Source organism: Apteryx rowi, unplaced genomic scaffold (genome assembly GCF_003343035.1).
Source record: "Apteryx rowi isolate R43461 unplaced genomic scaffold, aptRow1 scaffold_270, whole genome shotgun sequence".
Classification (NCBI taxonomy): domain Eukaryota; kingdom Metazoa; phylum Chordata; class Aves; order Apterygiformes; family Apterygidae; genus Apteryx; species Apteryx rowi.
This window is the reverse complement of record NW_020449086.1, coordinates 656,430-678,727: the sequence shown is the minus strand read 5'-3', so window position 1 is coordinate 678,727 and position 22,298 is coordinate 656,430. Positions and strand designations below refer to the sequence as shown.

The following is a 22,298-nucleotide window of genomic DNA, read 5'->3' as shown; positions in this document are numbered from 1 at the left end:
ATGTACTGCTGCCATCACACTGGCCATGGGGTGGGAGAAGTCTTGAAGCTAAGAGAATCTGAGTGAGACAGGAACAAAATTTTCCGAGCACTATTTCTTAGTGGGGTTTTTCCTCTCTATTTTTGTTTAGTTGAAGAAAAATTACAGAATTCTGTAAAGAAGRAAATACTGCCTATCTTTGACCCACTCAGAATGGTGCTTAGTGCTGGAGAACAGAGGAGCAGAGAGCTGATAAGAAAAAATAATTCCACTCCATCTAAACTCCATCTAAAGTATTATGTGGCCGTGCCAGCCRCTTTGTGTTATTCCAGGACCTTTGTTCCCAGGTCAGCTGCTGAAGGCTATTCACCTGACTTTTTCTATTATTGTCAGTCTCAATCAATTAGTGGTTTAAAGTTGAGGGCTGCTTAAAACAGTCAGCCAGATCCTAGGCTGGGGTCAATTCCTTTCACCTTAACTGACCTTCTCTGATCAGTATGGCCCACAAACTGATAACATGTTTTGGAAAAACAGAGAACCTTTGTGCTGTGCAGTGAGACAACACATGGTGCAGGTGTGGGACCTGTCAGACACCAAATTCACACTCCCATCATGAGAGATACCTAATTCATCACTAGTATCATTTTTTAGAAATCATTTTATTTGGTGTGGTTTTATCAAGCAGACCCACATTGCTGCAGACTGCTAAGTCTGAAGAGGATGTTCCTTTCCGGTACCCTTCACTGAACGCCAAGCCACACTTGTGCAAACTTTGTCTGTGGTTAATGGGATTGTAGGAATCAGGAAGGTGGTTCCAGACTTGAACATCAGGACTGCTTTAGTTGCAGGGCTGAGTTTGTTTCTAAATCATCACGTTCACCCTTTTTTAGGAGAAGCTTCACAGACACAATGGGCTAGATTCAGTCTTGCTGTGACAAAGAGGGTCCAGTCCACATCTGCCAGCCAGAGAAATTCACTCRCACTAGTATCCAGATGTATTCAGTATTTTGTATTAGTTGTGCTGGTAGAAGGTGACATGCCTTAGAGCTCAGTGCAGACCCTGTAGAGCTACTTCAGATTTCTACCAGTTGTTACTGAGAATGCAGAACAACCCAGGACAGCATAAACTGGCAGAAATGTCTGACTGAGCAGTGTTCTGTGTTGAAAGCATCAGTCTTCTGTGCTTTATACTGTCTGAAAATAATGTTGCTATCATCTGAATTGCTCAGACACAACTTGGGAAAAGCAGAGCCTTCTGACTCATTGAGCATGTGTGTTGTGATAGAGCTGGGGAGGTAGGTAATTTTTTTCAAGCAAAGAAACAAAGACCCACAACTGCCACCTGGATCTTCCTCTTCTGTTTTTTTTTTGCTGGATCAAAAGCTTGGAGTCAATGGACTTGAGAGGCATCCCCTGCCTGTGTCCACTACATGAGGAATCATTGACTAATAGTATCCTTATTTCTCCCAGCACTTTGTAGATTTTAAAAGCATAATCTAACTGTGAATATGTACCATTGAAAACACCGCAATGCTTTCACAGTTCTGAGCAGAGTGGACATACATGATGTAGTTTGGGTATAACACTGTTGTGTCTTTCATATACTTTATGTATATCTATCAGGCTTGGAAATCCAGTTTCTCAAAATGTTTACAGGACTTCTGCCAAGGGAATGTTAATGAATAACCACTCAAAATGTCTTTTGCTATCATGTGATTTTCCTCTTTGATGTTATGCGTGATCTTGGCTCCTGCTTAATTGGATGTAGCAAAGACCTGCAGGGGCCTCTCTGAAAAAGCAGTTCTGCCGATTAAATCTGATGACTGGCCAGAACTGGAAACATGTACATTTCCCTGTCTTCCTGCAGTTGTGGGGAAGCCAAGCTCTGGATCTGGATTCTGAATCTGAGGGGAGCTGTCTGTTTCTTTCTTCTCTGAATCCGTATCCCAAGAATAAACCAAGCCATAAGACAGCACTTGTTCATCTGTGCATGTCTGGATTTTGGAGACACTGAGATTTAGGAGGGGAACTTGGGTCTGGATTACAGCATAAGATATGAGGTCTCTTTATTTCCTTCTCCATGAAGGTGTTCTTGCTTAGTCGTTGTRGTGGAAATATACTTAAAATCAGCATGTGAAATTATCTCTGTGATACTGGTCATGCTGTAGTTGAGAAAGTGGTCTTCATAACGTTGGCCATCTTTTCATTGCTCCTCTGTAAAGGAGATGCTAGTTTTTACCAGGTATAGCTGATAGTGCTCAGCTTTAGTCTACCTCTGCCAGCCGCTATGGTAACTGTATGTTTGCAACCACAATTCATCATAGCATTGCCTTTGTTTCTTAATAGTCAATGTTTTAGTCTTTATAAACCAGTAGTCTGTAATATCTCTAAAGCAATCAGTTATGATGTGACAGAGGATAAGAATATTAGAAAGTAACAGTGGAAACAGGTGAACCTTAAAGGGCAATGATCTTGGCTTTTGTTCTAAAAAGTCCCTGCTATAAACAGTGAAAAACCCAAGAAATGGACAACAGAAAAATGATGAACAAGGTAAAAGTTATGACAACAAGACGTGGCCGCAGATTAGTCATTGTTTCCCCCCACTTCTGCCCCAGGCAACAGAGTTGTGTGGTTTTTTTTCATGAGGCATCAGCAGGTCTGTAACTTCAAGTCAATATTTATGTAGAGCTTATCATGACTAATTCACTTCATGGCCATGTATTGCCTGGTGCAGCATTCTGGATTTGTTAGGTGACAGAAATCTTTTCCTTGGAGACTTTAAAATGAAACCAAGTCTTCCTGAGATTAATTCCAAAGTCAAACAAGTTGGAAACACAGAGCACAGTAAATGGGGACTTGTAGAAGCATTTAAAGGAGTGACATGGTGATTTACCATTGATTTTCCATAAGACTGAGGTCTTAACTTTAGGTTATTATATGGTCATCATTACCACACTAGGTATGTGCTTCCCAAAGCAGAGTGAGGAGATCTTCATGCTTCTGAGGCAGACACAGTAGTATCACCATTTTATGGATGCGGAACCAAGTCTCTGAGGCCTCGTCTGAGCTGTGAGATAGGATTGCAGGGCATATGCAGACCCCTCCTGCCCCTCCAGCCAGATGGGATGCAGCTGTCTGAAGGTCATGTAGGATCTGAATCCAGTCTRTTAAATCCTAGACAAGTACTGTAGTTACTCTGCCTCTCTCTCAGGTGYTCTCAGCTAAGTGTTTTCTAAGTGTCTCAGTAAAAGTCCCCTAATTTACAAAGTACCTTATTGCAGTCCATCACAGAAAGAGTTCAATGTTTAAAGTTTAGGAACCAAAATTGGAAAATATTAGGCTCTGACTGGGATGGTAGTTTGTTTTCTTGACACAGCTCAGCTCTCCAACATATAATGTTTTATTTTTCCACATATATATTTTTAAATTTTTAAAATGTTCTTCATTCAGTAGCTGTGATTTGCTACTACAATGGAGAACCAAGTTGGCTCTATGCATTTAGTACATGTCACCTTTCATATATGAACCACTTGCTACTTGYTATTTGTGCTCCGAAATATTGTTTGGTGCTAGTTACAGGCATCTTAATGCTGTGTAGTTGCCAGCTGCTTTCAATATATTGCAGCTTGTGTTACAGTGCATCAGCAATTTGTAACAATATAGAAACATTTTTTGCYCCCACTGCACAAAAATCCATATTCTGATTTTATTCATTCTATATTAGACATGCATTGAAAGCCACTTCTAAAATGAAAAAAGAAAAAATTGCAGCAACTCAAAAACTGTATTAATATGAAGTGATGTGTTTTGACTACAATGTCATTACTAATGGGAGTCTCAAAGCAGACTGATAATTTTGAGAACTCACTCTTTCTTCTGCAAATGCAAGCTGCTTTTTAATATGCACATTATTGTAAAGAATGTTATCATTGGAGGGAAGAAACTTTAAGTAATAGGACAGAGCTTATTCATACTAATTGCATTGTCAGTGGCCATGAGTTGTAATTGTACAACATATAATTGGAGTATCCGTATTTCATACYGATGAATTTTGTTTGGAAAGAGCTGAAAACTCTTGTGTTAGAACCATGAGATCTTAGGGGCTCTTGARGGAAAGCTCAGCCTGTATGTTCACAAGACAAACTTGGGGGAGGAGGGTCAAGTCCTGCCCCTGAGAAGGAAGAACCCTTGCAAAGACCCATGCTGGGGCCTGGATGCCTGGGGAGCAGCTCTGCTGAAAAGGGCCCGGGTGCCCTGGGGGACAGCAAGTTGGGCAGAGCCAGCAGTGCGCCCCGGCAGGAGGGAAGGCTGACAGCATCCCGGGCTGTATCACCAGGAGCGCAGCCAGTAGATGGAGGGAAGTGAGTATCCCCCTACACTCGGCATTTGTTAGACCTTGTATAGAATATTGTGTCCATACAGGACGGTAAACTGGAGGGAGTTCAGTGTGGTCACCAAAATGGTTGGGGGCTGGAGCACTTGTCCTGTGGGGAGAGGCTGAGGGAGCAGAGCYTTTTCAGCCTGGAAGAGGGAAGACTTGGGGGGGACCTAACAGCAGCCTTCCTGTATCTTAAGAGAAGGTTGCCAAAAAGAGGAGTCAGGCTCTTCACTGCAGCGCATGGCAGGAGGATGAGAGACAGTAGACGTAAATTGAAACAAGAGAGTTTGGATATAAGAAAAAGCTTTCTCACCATGAGGACAGTCAAACAGTGGGACAGATTGCCTGGAGAGGTCATGCAGTCTCCATCCTTGGAAGTTTTCAAGACCCGACTGGATACAGCCCTGAGCAACCTGGTCTGATCTCATAGTTGTGCCTTCTTTGGGCAGGTGGTTGGACTGGATGGCCTCCTGAGGTCCCTTCCACTGTGATCCTATGACTCTAAAGCTTCAGCAGAGCTACAGCAGCGCACAAACCTTTGCAAGGCAAAAAGATCAAAGGATAGTAGATTTACTAGATTCCTTCATATAATAACATATCTAGCTTGGTTCCCAACCCTGGCCACCTCTCTTGAATTAAAAAAATAAACAGTGGTTTTTAGAAGGGCAGAGAAACCACTATCCTCCTTTTCGATGTTAAGTTTGTACACACTTTCAGACTGAAAATTTACTAACAAGAATCATGTTTTACAAGATTTTCAGGGCAAGAGTTTTGGGCCAGTTATGAAACTGTCTTATGCAGTTTCCTTTATTTGACCAGTGAGCTGTACTGCGCAAGGTTCAAGTCACAGAGAATCTGCGTTCAGCTGAGTTTTTCATGTCATCCTACTACTGAAAAAGATTTGAATTTGTTTCCGTCTGTTGAATAGATGCTTTTGTTTGGAAAGGCATGTGTTTCTCCATAACAATAGCTCCAGGAGTGCCTGGATTTGTGAAAACTTAGCCTCCTTGGAGGTGAATTCTGAWTTGATTCTCCTAAATGAGCTGTGTGTTTGCCTGAAGGTCTTGGGTGCGATTCCAAAAGCAGAAGGGGGCTTTGAAAACTCCTGATTCCCATAATCTCAGTGATTCCCTTATGGCCTTTCAATGGGCCTTTGTCCTTAATTCCGCTACTTTCAGAAAGAGGGGCTAGAAAATGGAGCAGTCTGAGCAATTCCTCAGTATTAACCAGCAGCAACCCATAGCTCAGAAAACTAAAAGAAACCCAAATTCATTTAATAGTCCCACCACCCCCACAAGGAGTTTGCAGGAGGTTAGGAAGGTATGTAAGGAATAAGAAAACATATTTTCCATCGTCTGTCAGCATCAAGAGGCTGACTCCCTGGACACCAAATATTCCACATCAGTCAGTATTCTTATAAGCTTGATTCGCTCTGAAATTTCAAAAATTTCTCCTTTAATTGTTAAGTGTTGGGTTTTGGCTGTTGTACAACATGAAAAGAAGTGGGCTAATAAAAATTGACTGTGTGATGTTCAGTCCCCTTATCCACTGCTGTTCTTGGCACCTACAAGTGTGAGTACTGTGGAAAGCATAAATTGTGCTGATCTGCATTCCAGAATAATTTCTGGATGACTTAGCTGGACATCAGTTACTCTCTCCAATCATTTTCTGTGTTACAATAAAAATAATTGCACCAAACTACAAACCCTAGACCTTCACTATGGGTTGCAAACAAATAGATAACTGACAGCTTGCTACCTGTTTGCCATAACATCCTGGAGCACGGGCAAGGCAACTTTCCCCCACCCCCAGGGCAGAAGCATGAGTTACCTTTTTTTGCTGCAGGAAAAACGTACACGCTGAAGGTCACTCTAGTGTCACTGACAAGCTACTTTAATCTGCATCCTACCTTAGCCTGTGGTTACTTGTTCACATGCTGGTAATTTATGGCTGATGTAGTTTTTGGGGTGAGAGCCAAAATCAAAAGCTGACCGGCTCAACTTTGGGCTTTCTTTAAAAAGGCAAAACAAAACAACTCCGTTCTCCTTGTTGAACATTTTCAAACCACTAGGAGCTGTGCACTTGCTGAAGGGCAGAATTTGACCTATTATTTTTTTCCACTTTATGGCTTAAGTAATTGCAAAATGAGCCTTTCAAGTATAGGTATTTATTTGGTCTTTAGTTTCTGATCATGACTGCCTTAGAACTATTCTGGGTCTTTCTATATATAKAGAGAGAAAAATATATTTATATATATAAAAATTGAATTGTCTTGCTTCAACCCCCATTCTAGTTAACAAATGCTCTCAGGAGAGAATTTCTGTCACAGATGACATGGCTGAACATTATTGTGATGCTATGATGGCTAGTTCTGCAGTTTGAAGGGGACAGGGAAAATAAGCTGTGAAAGAATAGCTATCTTTCCACTGCCAGCAATGATATCCTCAGATCAGGTTGAAGTGAGTTTTGACAATAAACTTCCACTTTTTTTGAGGATGAGTCCAAACACTGGTTTCCTGCAGGTTTCAGTCTGACATATTTCACCCGTCATGTCACAGTTCTTTTTCATACACACAATTTCTTGTTGCTAAAGCAGAAAGTGATAGTGCAACTGGTCRTAAATTATAGGAATGGGTGCTTTTATGTGTGAAAATTTAATTTATCATTTGATTCAGTGGAAATGAAATCCCAAATTATATTTAGAAATCTTTTCCCTCAATGTGTAAAGGAATAATTTAWGTGCCATTGAAAGTGATATTGGAAGTACTTCATTTTATATGGGTAATTAGTCATGAAGCAGAATGTGGATGGAAATTTGTGTCACTTTTGAATTGTAAGTTTTGTGACAGAAAATCCTAATTGTATTGTTTCTGTATATTTTGTGCTKCTTGTCTGAAAAGCCATTTAGAGTATATTTTGAATAATGTTTTGAAGCATTGCTGTAAAATGTAACGGTATCATATTTTCACATATCAAGTGTGAAATTGAGCATTAAATCCTTAGGAAAAGAGTAGATTAATTATCTGTGTATTTAAATGACCTGTAAATTGTGTGTGTTTTAACATAAGGCATAGGTTCCTTGAACATTTGTGCGAGTCTCAGCCAAGTCACATGTCTCTTTTTTTATGCAGGTATTTTTGGCCAGAAGCTGGAAGATACTGTCCGATATGAAAAGCGGTATGGGAACCGCCTGGCTCCTATGCTGGTGGAGCAGTGTGTGGATTTTATTCGACAGCGGGGGCTAAAGGAAGAAGGGCTTTTTCGACTGCCTGGGCAGGCTAATCTTGTCAAGGAGCTACAGGATGCATTTGACTGTGGAGAGAAGCCTTCTTTTGACAGGTAAAATCTCCAGCTGTCCCACACTCACTGAAGCTTAGACGGGATGTGAAGTGATCAGCTGAACTGGCTGACCTGCTGTGCTGTAGAACACGTGGCAGTGACAGAGCGGGTTGAACCTTGAAATGCTTTTGTAGGTTTTTCTGTACGTTTCGTATTATCACTCTAAATTTTTCTTGTTTTATGACGTCGGTGTCTGATTTCAAAGTGTTTCTGGGGAAGTTCCATTTACAAAATGCTGGTTAGGTTATTGCTAATGGTTTGGCTTAATCAAAAATACCTGGATTGCCTTGATCTTAATATAATTTGAAATATGGTGGTGATGGTGGAGTTATTTCTACAAAGGAAGAACTTTCCTATCACCAGGTTTAATATGTTCTGTTACCTATAGAACTGATTATTAGAAGGGAAGTCTTCTTTTGTATGTTCTTTTATAATTTTGAGCCTTTGGTCTTGAAATAAAAGTAGCTGTAACCATAGTAGTAGCTGTAACTATAATAACAAACCTAAGTGGTTTTGAGAGTCCAGATCCAATTTGCATTCCAGTATTCATATAATTTTTCAAAGATAGTGAAAAGTTTTCTGGGCTCAGAAAGAACCAAGTGCTGTTCACATAACTGTAGATGACTTCAGTCTTTTGTAAGATTAACTTACTGTGCAAGTTCTGGTCTGAAGTGTGACTGTTCAAAATTACATTCTGCTGCAAAAGGAAACCTTCAGTAGTAAAGCATACAAGCATACATGAATGGTGCAAAGTCTTTGTAATGCTGTATTAATAATATAAAGTTAATGAGATTCTTATTTTAAGAGACAATAAAAGTTATCCTTGGTGTGTATTCTGAGTGACACCCATAACACACCTCCAAAATGGAATCAGGATTCTTTGTTCCCATTGAGAGTCTAATCGGAATGAGGATGAGGAGGAGGCAGCTTGCATTTATTTTGCAGGACCTTTGACTGATAGCAATGCAAGTAAAAGGAAGAAAAGCACAGCTTAATCTTTTAGTGTAAAAATATGCCAAGATACAAACCTGACTATCGGAAAACATTTATGTTGCTCCCTTCCTTACCCCTGTGAAGTGAGCAAATTTGATATGCATGGAGGTGTGTGTATGAGAGATGCACAGGAGGCAGACATCTGTAATGCTGTTTTATCTCAGTCTCCTCAGTCCTGACCCTCACTTTAAGAAATGCTGAGAATTTTATTATGTCCTGGAAAAGAAGAGCRATTGTCTTCATACCAGGATTATTCTTCTTCATGCAAAGGTGAGGGTTAGGGTGACTGATCACTCTGGGAAGTGATGGTGTTAGCTGGTGAATGTTTGTAGCGGACTATTGACTGTTAAGATACTGCATAACTGTGCTGTGGATACAGGTAAATGGTTTTAAAAGTAAGTAGAAATTTACGTTAGCCAGGCATCCATTGGGAGTGTTTTCCTTTCTTTGTCTTTCAAGTTAAATGCTACTGGTCATATGTCTGGCATAACCTCTACCAAAGATGGAAGTGGGCAAGCAGCAGGGGCAAAAAGAAACAAAATGTGTTTTTTCTATGTCTGTAAGCCAAATGACTGAGGAGGAAATGCCTAAGAAAACAAACAACCCCCAAACTTGAGGAGGATGATTTACTGAACACCCCACTCAGAGGTACAGCTTTAAAGAGGTGCAYACATTGTATCTATTCAAAGCAAATGAGGCCAGGGCTGAGCCGCATAAATATTTTTTGCAAGGTTATCTAGCAACATCTGTGGCACACTAATGAGCCCCAGGAACAGGCATCCAGTTGAGCTTTAGCAGATGAAACAGAGAAGAGATTTTACATCCTGCTGCTGTGAGGTAGGCACGTGATCTCTGCTATAGCAGTTTGAAACGTCATCTGGAGCTACCTATAAATCTTTGGTACTGCAGTTCTGCTTCGGCAGTTGAGTATTTTTAGAACACCTACTTTGTATACTTGCATGGGGGGGAAGGAAGTTGTTCATTTTGTTTTGGAGGGTTTTTTAGGATTTTTTTCTGTTTGCTTTTTCACATTTTGCAGTTTGGAGATGATGTGTGATTCAGATTTAGCAATGGTCCAGAAGTTAGATTTAAATTCTGTTCTTATCTCTGCTGCCATTAGGCATCTCTATTTTTCTTCCAAACCTTAGTTTCATTTGTTAGCTTTTGAGGTGGAGTTCATTTTACAACTTCTATAGAGTGTCTACATGATTACCTTGTTTCTGGGTAGCTTTTTCATTGTGCTAAGCAGCAGCATAGTCTCTTGGTCTCTGTACTGCAAGATGACCTCATGGAAAGTGGCCGCAATCTGAAAAGTCGCTGTAGAAAAGAAGAAATACGTTAAAGGTCCATGCTTACTTTCTCTCATAGACTTCAGATCCAGTGTGTTTAATCTGTAATTTCCTATGATTAGTCAAAAGTCCAGTAGTACAAAATCAACACAGGTTCTGTTTATTAATTTATATTCTTCCTTTCTCATATATCAATGGTAATAAAGATTTTGCAGTTAGTGCTTACTGACAGTTTTGTTGATGGGGCACAAAACACAACAGAATTCAGGTCACTCTTCCATAACAGTGCTGGGTCATCAGCTCTAACTGGAAGAAAGACTAGCTTTTGTCATTGGTGTTTGAAGTAATAGAAAGAGTTGATGTTTTGAGTAGGATGCCATTTTTCATACTGACATTTCTTCTGTATCTAAATGCACATAAGTGAAACAAAGATTTTAGAATAAATGAAGATGCTGTGAAATTTGTGAGCATGGGCAGGTGTATGGTTTTAAGTGAGAAATTAAATTATTATTAAATAACCATTCTTGTCTTTACACTTTCTTAGCTAATTAGGTAAAATACATAACTTGCAGAATTAAAAGGAAAAATAAAGGTAAGATTTTATAGATATTATTAGTACTCTTTTCTTTAAAACTTCATCTCTGTTTTTACATGGTGGCACCACTCTCAGAACTTCTTACAACCCTTGGGAGACAGAGTTCAGACACACTGATCTCTGCACAGCAGCCTTGAGTTTACCTGCTGTCCACAGTTCTGTGATTACTCTCCCCTTCTCCCCCTTTGTGTTTCTTTCTGCAGCAGTTTGGCAGGGACGACCACAAAACAAATGCAAGCAGAAAGAACAGGATACATTTGAAAGAAGAAGTAAAATAGCCTTACTCAAAAGAATAAGCCACCATGTTTTGTAAATATGAGACCTGTGAGATGCATGTTTGAAAGACTGTAGTTCTCACTTCAGTTAGCAACTTGACGTTCTCTGTTACTAAAGCTAGTTATAAAAATACACAGAGTGAATCCAGAACCATTCAGAGAATCGCAAAAACCTTCACAATATTTGATCGTGATCTTATTTTGTAGTTGGAGAAAACATTGCTAAAGGGTTATGAGCTAGAGTTAGACAATTGCAAGAGAGTAGAACCAATACTTGAAATCTTTCTCAAACTCCCAAAGTCATATAACCTAGTATCTGATCCGAAACATCCAGCAGCCCAGCCCCCTGCTATAAAAGTGGAACATCAGCATTTCCTGYGGTCGCTTGGAAAGGGAGTTAAAGTTGCTACAACTGAAAACTGCTGAGAGTAGCCTCTATTGAGGTCCTTTGTGTGATGAACAAAAGAGAATAACAAAAAGTCTGTCAGTTTAAAAAAATAGTAAATATCTCAGTTTCTCTGTATGTACGTATGTACATGCACATACTGTGAAATCTGCTTCAAGGAACTAACACTGCAATTAGGCAATTGGTAGTACTTTGAAATAGCCTTGCTATTTCCAGTACATCTCCATAGACCTCTGTGTAGAATTTTTTCCAGGAAATCCATTTTGCTTGCCCTTGGGGTGGTTGYTTCTCTCTGCTGTGTGGCTTATATTTTAAATTTAAAATCCCTCAGCTACTGCTTGTTAATACATTTGTAATGATGTACACCAAGTAGATTATGGCTATTTGTTCTGCAAAATTAGCATAGCGAATATGGCACTGCTTAAGGAAAACAAGGTGAGGGGTTTCTTTGTTTTACAATTTTTACCTTGCACAAAATTGTATTTCTCTTTTTACATTATCTCTTTCCATCTATTGTTCATCACAGTTATTACCTGATGACATGAGAGTTAAGATTTCTCAGGAAGAAAAAATATTTGAAATGTCACTGAAACAGATATTAATATTTATGTAGTCGATTTATGTATGTGATTTGGATTTTTATAACTATTATCATTTATGTGTGTAGTCCAGAAGTTCAAAGGAGTTTAAGAATACATAGCTCACATGCCTGTGTTTGTGTGTATCCATGAGAGAGAAAGCAAACACATGCCCACATAATTAGCCAAAAGAAATTCCCTGTTACATTCTCTCATGCATATCGGTTCCTCTAAAGAGGAATGCAGTGTATTATGGGCTAAAATAGTCCTTGTTGCTCTTCTCACCATTGCTGTCAGCTCAGAAGAGGATATGCAAGTGGCTGTATGTGATAGCTGGCAGACATTAAGGCTTAATTACTGGAGTCAAATAGTCCAGAATGTAGAACTGGATATGTTCCCGTTCTTTTAATCACTGGGATTGTCAAAGAAAAAGTAGTGAATGACAAGTGTGCTACTAAAGTAATATCCTCAAGGTCAGAAGGACCAGGTGCAGAACCCTAAATATATGGAGAACAGGACAGTCTGCCTCCRTATGAGGATGCATCCTCTCTCACCAAGGGCATGGCCAAAGGAAACCATAAACTGCTTTTAACTCCAAACCTGACATAGCTGAATGATTTTATTAAGAAGTGGACTGCTCTGAACTATATGTGTATGTACTCTGAAGCCACTGAAAATTACATGTATCTGAGGGAAGAAGCAGTGTTATGTGTCTGTTGTTGGGGGTGGGGGGGGAAGCAAGGAAAAAGTCCTCATTTCTCAAGAAAAAAATACTTGATTACTGCTGTTGGTGTCTATGAGAAGTGTAGCGGTGCCTTAGGTGGTCCGTGCAGTTGGTGGAGAGGGGAAGATGCCTCTGGACAACGATTCACTCTCTATAGAGGCACCCATCATTCTCCCTTACTTTAGAGAGCCAAGCGTGACTGTACACTTAATTTAAAGCGATCCTTCCATTCAAGGACAATGGGACATTACATTGAAAAGTAAAATCTGCAAAATACCTTTGTTATGTGCACCGTATATCACACTGTGTGTTCCCAGCTCCTCTGACTGTGCAGGGAGAGCAGAGGAATCRTCTAGGGATTTTAGTATTTTAGTCTGGCTAGCACTAAAGCAGGCCTCCACATGAAGGCGGAAGTGGTCAGTGACAGATCTCGTGTGTGGCAAGGTGCAGTCGCCCTTGTAGTATCTTGTTGGCTCTGTAGTGAGGGGTAAAGGGGACACTCAGCCTTCCAGACTTGATGTCAAATCATAATGCTGGCACATAAGGAAGAAAATCGGAGTGTCAATACTGAATCCAAGCCTTCTAGGAACACTGGACGTGGGACTGGAGAATAACTATTTTCTGAATTGCCAGATGCAAACTTGATAAGGACTTTAATTTTGTTTTCAAACTGCTGAACAGGCAAGACAAGGAGCTTGAAAAAATTAAAGCTCTAAAGAAAAAGTTTGAAAAAAATTAAAGCTCTAAAGATACTCCAGTTCCTGCTGGAATAATGATCATGTGATCACGTGCTTTTTGCATATCTTTTCTGAATCAAGGTACAACAAATACTAGAAAATCCTGGCAAAGCAAATGTTTTTACAGCTTAAAAGTAACTGTGCTTTCCCCCCCCCAAAAAAAAGAAAAGAAAAAGGTCAAATGCTTTTTCAGTCCTGAGGCATTCAGCTATTAATATCCTCCATGTCTTTAGGGCTCAGCAGCTGTCCACAGGAAAGCTGTTTGTGTGCTTTAGGAGATGAGTGTATGTGATATTTATGAGCATTATATTAACATATTTTAATATCTTTTTGTTCTTGGTAACGTCTTTCTTTTATTGTGGAAAGATGTTACTGAATGGAATATAGGCAAATCCATGATAGGTTTCCCTGTTACCTAAATCCTCTTTAATCACAGTTCCTTTATTTATTGTTAAGGCTCTTTTTTGTTCCTCACTTCCCAGTGGATGTGGCAGCTGATAGGCAGTGTTGCCCTCACCAAAGCAGCTCTGCGACCCAGAGGAGAGGACTGCTTTTCTGGACATTGCACAGAACTTGATCCTTTGGCACTCTAGGAGGTGAGGGTCAGCACAGTTCCTTTTACATTCTCATTCTCCTGCAGAAACAATTTTTTTTAATTTTTGGTGAAAGCAAAAAATTGGAGCTGTCTTGGTGTGGCTGCAGTTTGCACTGGCACTGTATGGGCTACAGCTAGACATTCACTTGGAAATCATTAGTGATGAAGATTCTTCTTTTCCAAATATAAGCCCGTACATAAGAGTTTCCTTTGTTTAAAAACAGTAGCTCCTCCTGAGAAAGGGGCTTTATTCCCTTCCTTGTGTGTGGATGGAATATTGTGGAGGCTCCTTAAAGTAGCTGCATCTTGAGAAAAATAGTGGACTGAGGTTCATCCAAGGTTGTTACTTCCAAAGTAGTGTTAGTGAATGCAGGAGATGGGAATAAGTGTAAGATTTTGTTGGGAGAGACAATGTTAAAATCCTTAAAAAAACAAATGAACAAAAAGCCTTCCTCACTCTCATAATTCTTTTACCTGATGATCAAGAACTTTTTTTTTAGTGCAGTAATCCCTAAACAAAACACTTTGGTCTGAAATTAAGTCTTTACTAGATAGTTGATTCCTGCCAGTGGCCTTAGGCCTGTGAAAATTCCTCGCAGTTTCTCCTTGCAGAGTCACAGGCTTCCTTCCCTGATCTTTACAAATGACACTCCGCTCATCAGTTAATATCTGGAGCCACTTCTGTGTCCTTTGTAATCCCAGCCCTCTTTCTCTCACAGAAATAACCTCTAAATGTGGTGCGATATAGAGACCTTCTCTAGCAATTAAATACATGTTAGGACATATATTTCTAACTTGATTCAGGGATCATTAATTCTGTTTAATAGGTGTCCTGCTGTAGGAGTGTGTTATTGGCAGTGAAAGAACATTTGCAGTTCCTTTGCGTGAATTTTGGTTTCAGAAGTGGAGTCGGTCCTTAACTTTTGTGAAAAGGTACCTGCATTTTACTTGTTACTGCAGGCTGTGATCTTCTGAAAATATGGATGTAGCGTATTTCACCTGCAGATAATAAGTGACATCTTGGATAGCCATTGTCACAGTCTTATCAGAAAGGATAACATTTTGTTGGTATGTGAAAGRTTTGAGAGTTTTTGTGTAAAGCAACCTTACTTCGGGCTTGCAAGATTTGTGGCTTTCTCTTCCAATAAACAACGGGTAGTTTGTTTGTTTGTGTGTTTTTTTTTCATTTTATATATACTTAGAATTCCTGCAAAATCTTTGCAAAAACTTAACAGTCTTTCTGAACAACCTGTCAAATGATAAAATAATTYAGCATTGTATTCATGGGACCTGGTTTATACTTGCTTCCTGATATGAACCCATCCATTTCTTAGGCCTGTTCTCACCTTACCTATGAGCACTTTTATCTTTCTTTAAGGATCTATATGTAGGTAATTTGTGGGTCTTTTTTTGTGTCCTTCTACAAAGCTTCTATTTTTTAATTTTTCTGCCTTAAATTGCTGTCACCCATGCTACTTTTAAAGCAAGAGTGTCTAGCCTGAATAAAATGACTGCTGTTATAATTACTAAAGTGGATGTCTAATTCAGAAATAGATTCTGTCAATCTTTAGTATTTCTTGCGGTGTTTGCTCCTCTGAATAGTTCCTTGGAAGGTAGCATGGATGCTCAAACTCATGAGCACAAAATAAAAGGAGCAGAACATGGGGGTTTTTTTGTTTGTTTATTTGTTTTGTCTGTCTTAATAGAAAATTAAGAATTGAGATCAGTATTTACCGAGAGTAAAGCCAGACTCCTGTAGCAGTGGGAAAGATAGAAAGGCAGACAGCTGAGGGCCTAAGATGAAGGTGAAGGCTTTTGATTCTTTGTTTCACAAGTTGTAGGCAAGATTTCAGCTGGTCTTTAGATTATGTACTGTACTACATACACATTACATAGGGAAATATATATAGACGTCTGGACACAATCCTTGGAATGCTCTAGATGACCCTGCTTGAGCAGGTGGGTTTGACTAGACGATCTCCAGAGGTTCCTTCCAACCTCAACCATTCTGTGATTCTGTGAAATGTTACAGAGGTGAAAGCTTTGAAGATGCTACACAAGGGAACAAAAATCACGTGGGACATTCAACCTGAACTTTGCATTTCTGCACCCATAGTCTGCCTCCAACATCAGTCGAATCACTTCTGATTCACCATAACACTACTGAACATAGGCTTTGCCCTCCCAGCCTTTGAGTACTGTTTTTCTGAACAGTAACATTGCACTAATTCTTTCTGTATGGGATTATGCGTATTTGTAGTATTCTACKGACGTTGCTCACTCACAGTGTTCCAGCACTGGTTTACTGTAGGTTCTAGTGTCTCACTTATGCTGTCTGCAGCCTGGCAGCATGTGTAGAGTGCGTAGTTCAAATGCCAGCCAGACAGTCGGGAACTCATCCTCCCACATGAGGAAAACATTTATACTGGTATGCGAGCTACTCTACAAGTCCTGAATGCAGCTGAGCAGGGACGCAGCCAGCAAACAGAGCAGTGGGCATGGGATATGTTGGTGAGGGGGAATCTCTGTAAACAGAGATTCAGAATTGTTGTCTGTGACACATTATGGGGAATTCAGGGATCTACTGATTACACAAACTGTTTCAGCTCTACTGTTCTCCTTTATTTTATTACCAGAATTCCTAAATTGAATTACARCTTCATAATTTTCTGTTCCTTACTGTTTGTTCTTTATGCAAACTGTATATGTGTCATCATGGTCTAGAGCTATTTTTGGCATAGTATTAATCTTTTTGTAATGTGACCTTGCCCTGTTATATTTYCTCTCTGAAAGTTTATGAGGAGCTTGTTGGCTTTGCGCTCTGAAATGCTGACTCCAGCTCTCTGAACACACTGTGTGCTTGTCTATGAGTGCGAGGGTTATGCGTGGATTTCTGGTGACCTGCTGGACTTTAGTAATTTTTGTTTATGGTGGAGAGGGTGAAAATCTCCAGGCAGTGTAATCAGTCTGACAGCAACTTCCACAGTGTCTGTGATATCACAAAGAAAAGTGCTGTCCAAACAGCACTGCCATGAGAGATATTAATGACCGAGTTCACATGAGTAGGGCTTTGAATATGTGTAGTCTGATGACTAAGGAGAGAAGTTGTGATGCGTTTGCATTTGTAATGCCTTCAGATGGATAGTAGTGGAGTGGGTGATGCTCCTTTGGAAACTTATCAGCAGTAAAGCGGTATTAATGTTTTAACAGTAAAGCAACCAGCATTTGCGCGCACGCGTGTGGATATGTTTCAGTGTACCCTGTGAGCATGAACACATTTCTGTCTCCCTTTCCACTGGACACAGATAGAGCAGCTTGTTCTAGCCTTGAGGGCGGTACAGCGGCCACGGTAGGATGCCAGGGCTTCTTTTGCTCTAGTCCCTGAGAAGGAAACATGTTGACCCACAGCCCAAACACCTGGCTATGAGGTGCTGGGCCAGAAGCTGGACCTGTGGAAATCAAAATCTGTCTGACCATGATTTCTTGTAAAGGCAAACCTCCCACCAAGGCGCGTCAAGCTACAACTGCAGTGTGCATTCAGGATCTGAGAGTTTGTGCCTTCAATTCCTTGTCCCTGTAATTGGACTTTGACAACACAAATCCATGGATTTTTTTTAGYGCGTTCTGTTCTCTACACTAATATTTAAACGGAGCAGCTATACAGACTCTTACACAAAAGGATTTTAAAAGATGCTTGCAGTGAAATTGTGAAACTTGGAATGAAAGAATACGGAAATTCATTGAGGGACTCTCTGTCAAAGCTTATTAACATCTAACAAAATTATTTATTCCGAGTTTTTGTAGTTAAAGAAAGGAAGTTGGCAGCAATATAAGTCTTTGTATAACTGGGTGTAACTCCTCTGACTTCACTCGAAGTGTGTCTGAGTGGGAGCAATCAGGCTGTTGAAGTTTAGGAAAGGGCCAGATTTGGTAGGTCTCTCCATGCCACCTAGAACAATGTGCATATCCCACTCCTGCAGGAAAAAGGGTGAGATGCAGAGGTTGTGGTTTGTTTTGGCTTCAACTTTGTTAACTTATCTCAACACAGAACTAGCTGGCAGTAACCTGTGTGGCACAGGTACTCATTTCTCCCATAATCATCTCAACCAGGGAGGTTACACCTTCCCCTAGCCCAACACAGCTGGGGTCTGGTACCCTCCCCGGACATGAGGGTTAAGGGACCAGGTAGAGAGGTTATCTCCTCCTTATCTAGTCTACCTGCATTTTTTCATTAAACCAAACCGCAGTACAATGAGTATTTGGCATCTGCTAAATTGATCACAGCTTGAATTTAAGCTCTTACCACACCCTTGAGCTAACCTGGAAGATGTGAAAAACCCACCTTCCTGTGACCTAGCAGGARGAAAACTTAAGACTTGTTCTGTTCCTCAGAAAGTGAGGAGTATTACTGTTCAGAACAAAGCAAAAAACTCAGTCYGATACGATTTCCACTGTACAGAGGGACAACACTTACCAGAGCACAAACCACCCTCAGTCACTCTCTCCTTGCCAACCCATTGGGGAAACAGAAAGAAGCCAGTGTCCCTTTCGTCGCAGTGACGCACACGGTGAAAGGGGTCCCACGCAGGTGCTTGCTGCACCAGTCTGGACAGAGAACCTCAGAGCCCTGAAGGCGCACAGAGGTCCTGTTCTCTGTTCATTTATCCCTGTTTTCTACTCTTGACGTACTTGTGTGTTGCTACTTCTGGCATGCTTTCTTTTTCTCATGGTGAGGCCMAGTCCTTCCTATCTACTCTTTAGTAAAAATCGCTCATGATTTCTGATCATTGAAATATTGTACCTTTTCTCTTAGCGAGGTAAATAAACTTGCTCATACTTTGTAGCACGAGATGCTGAAATAGGATGTTTCTCAGCTTGCCTCTTTTCTGTTGAGTTGAACTGAATTTTCTGCTCTGTGCTTTGTCATTCCCACTTCAAGCTTGTTATTATTCATTCTGCACTTGGACAAAGTCTGCCTCAGTTAATGAGGGTTGTTCCAATTTAGATAACTAAGGAAATTTCTGCTGGAGTTGRCTTTCTCTATTTTAATACTTGTTAATTAATACTTTTAATCATGTTAATTATAAATGTGTAATGGTTAAACACTTTGATATTACAGCGTCAGACAGCAAAAGATATATCAAGATAGGTATAATTATTAAATATCTGTAGCTATAATGGTCCTAGGGTATAAGCAAGGCCAGGTTGGTCTTTTTTTAAATTGATCTGCTGTAGCTGGTAAAAACCCATGAGGAAAAGAGCCCTCTGCAGGCCCTGAAAAGATCAGCAGATTACAAATTATGTAAATGCCTCAAAGCAGATATATCAATACTTGCTTTCCTTTTTTTTTCAACATATTTTTACATATAGACTCAATAATCTAATTGAACCAATGTTCCCTATATTAGAGCCAATATTCCATATATTAGAACCATTATTCTATTTGGTTGATTAGAATGTGGATCCTTACTGATGTGGATACAAGACTGCAGACGAGAAAGGAGAACAAATGTTTCCGATCCACAAGAGAACTTGGAATTCAGCATTCCTTTAAAAATCACAGCTGTTCTCTGTGGCTGAAACTGGCCTAATGGTACTTGTGGATTGAAACACCTAGAACAGAGATGGATTAAAATTGGAGTCTGCCATTTTTAAGTTTACCTCTGCATTTTAAATTGAAGGGTGAGAAAATAATACTAGATTTCAAAGTCTAAACAGTCTGTACAGTCTGTCTTGTGTAAGACTCTTAGTTGCATTATTCATCGTATTTTTATATCAATATTTTACATTGAAAGGAGAAGGTTTCTAGCTTCTACGTAACTGTTGCTAAATAGAATTWAAAAAAATTCCAGTTGTTTTAAACAGCTTCACAGGGAGTATGTGTATGCATGTATGTTTGCTTGTTTATGCTGCCAGACTGTGTGGAYAGACACAGTTGAAGTCCCAAATAGCATCCCAGTACAGTTCAGGGACAAACATAACAAATTTACCTTTGCCAATTTAGGATAATCTTATTTGCAATCACACCATCTAGTGGCAGTCTTCTGGTAATGACTTACCACTCGGTCAGTAGAAGCATATCAAGATACACATTAATTCAAAAGACTGCAACTGTGTTCCAGTCTCCAAACTGTGGCCTGGATTTCTAACTGCAGCCCAGAAAGCACGTTTCTGTAGACTCAGATACAGCATCTACTTCAGGAAGCTAGCTGGAGAACGCAGGACTTGCTGTTGTTTCCTTGAACCTCAGCATCCTACCTTCCCATTTCTCTTCCAGYTTCTCTTTGGCAGAGCCCATGTTTTTAGCAGACAACCAGCCCTTCACAGTGTTACTCTACAGGAGTGATTGTGGATGCAGGCAAAACAACAAGCTGCCACAATGAAGCATGACCRTGTAATCTGCACTAAGATTACCTCCTCACAGTTTTTTCCTTCTGCTKTTTTCTGCATCTGCTCATCCCTCAAGGAGCAGGTATTTTGCTTCACACCAAGTGACTGTAAAAATCATTTTGATGCACTACAAGAAGCATGGTACTTGCAATGGAGAGAAAGGAAGATGATGTTGTCTAATCCCCTCACTTGGAGACCTATGTGCCAGCATTTAATAGTTCTGTGGTAATTTCTCTCCCTCTACCTGACTATATTTTGTGGAATTTTTGAAGGGCCTCTCTGGTTTTGATGCCAAATAGGGTCTGGAAAAATGTGATTCAGTTCTTCAGCAGGCCTGGAGAGTTTTCTCGCTTAATATTAAAAAAAAAAAAAAAAAAAAAAAGTCTTGAGAATGATGCACTGAATGCAGAGCTATCAGAGTTAATTTCTCTGCAGATTCACGGTCTGTGCTCGCTTTCATCCTGCTATGTAGGGCACTGTATTAAGGCTGCCAGTTCACATCTGTTCTCTGTGGCTGCTGCTCTCCTTCGAAGTCTGCCTGACTAGCAAAGGTCTTTCCCTATGTATTTGCTTTTTGTCTTCCTGATGCACAAACTCATGAAACTCTTTAAAAGAGTTCTCTGTACAATTTACTTCTTAGATAAGGCCAAGCTGTGCCAATTTCTTAGTATGCATCCTGTGTGCGTGCTCTAAAAACCAGCACCAGTGACAACAATGAAACATGTAAGTATCTACATAAGAGAAGATTATCAAKGTCTGTGCTTTAAGCCCTTGGGCTGTGCAGTCGGTAATGAGTTTTGTTAGCCAAGATGTCAAAGAGCTCTGATTTGCATCTGGACTGGGGATGGATAGAAGGCAAAGGATGGAGGCAACATCTGAACGAGCACTTGAAATCTCTCACAATAGCATAACTGGACCTAGTCTCATGCATAGTGCTGTTTCTCATATATGTTATACATGCATCCACAAGGTGGGGGACAATAGATGATTCCCATTTTGGATCCAAACCAGGCTAAAAGTAGAGGGTTGCAATGCAGGGATTAGAATTTGAACCTTCACTAAAACTGCAGTTTGAGTTAGTGCTTGGTTTAGGGTTCCTCCAAAAAGTCCTTTCATACATGTTTTGGAATTTTGGGATTGTTTTTCAGGGTTGAAATAGAAATTTTTGCTGGGAATTTATTTCTAGGGGCTAACATTTAAATACATAGGGTTATTTATAATTTCTCTTCCTATGTTTTTACTTGAATCGCTCATGCCATACTGCATTAATCTAAGGTTGTTCCCAGCATTTTTGTTAAGATTTAACTTAGTAAAAGCCATTCTTGTTTCAGCAGAGATCATTCCGACATAATGATTAACATACCTCTAACAAAGCTGAAGTGCATCAAATACCAGTGGTTCCCTTTGTRAGGTGGTGAATTTTAAAAATGTTCCAAGTAGGAACACTCTTAAAGAAAACAGAACAATACAACAATGTGCATTGTAGAAATATCTGTGCATTTGTTAGGAATGAAATTAGCATATTTTAGTACCAGTTTTTGAAAATTTTCAGAAGTCAGAGGGAAGGCTATCAGGTTGCAGTATAATTCTATTTATCTGAAACAGTGAAAGCATGTAAAACATTACAGCGAGGAAAGACATAAAGAAATGTCTGAGCAGATAAATCTGGAGATGGTGTCAGAAGTAACACAAGAGAGATTTCTTCATGTTAACTAGTATTTTTATCTATTTCTACTTACTACTTTTTACAGAAGTACTTCAAAGTAAGCACAGTATAACTTTACACACCAGAAAAAGATTTAAGAAGATCATATTGCATATTCTGAACTCTTGATTTTCTTCTTTCTCTCCATCTTCTTGCTTTTAGTGTGCCTGATAATCAGCCCTGACTCCTACTACTTGTAGCCTAGAAGAACCTAAGTTTCTGTAAACGGGTTTTTAAGAAAGCATGTGTTACATCAGCTCTTTGACTGTCATCTTACTTAGACTTATCCTGACTGAGCCCTAATATGTTACCTGT

General features: G+C 39.9%; 1 protein-coding gene across 2 annotated transcripts in view; it reads left to right on the top strand.

Moving 5' to 3' along the window:
- ARHGAP24 (Rho GTPase activating protein 24) overlaps window positions 1–22,298 on the top strand; it is a 244,367-nt gene that overhangs the window by 210,286 nt on the left and 11,783 nt on the right. For both annotated transcript variants that reach the window (XM_026068474.1, XM_026068473.1), the window contains exon 5: window positions 7,489–7,696. In XM_026068474.1, coding sequence (XP_025924259.1) covers window positions 7,489–7,696 — 208 coding nt within the window. The remainder of the gene's footprint in view (window positions 1–7,488; window positions 7,697–22,298) is intronic.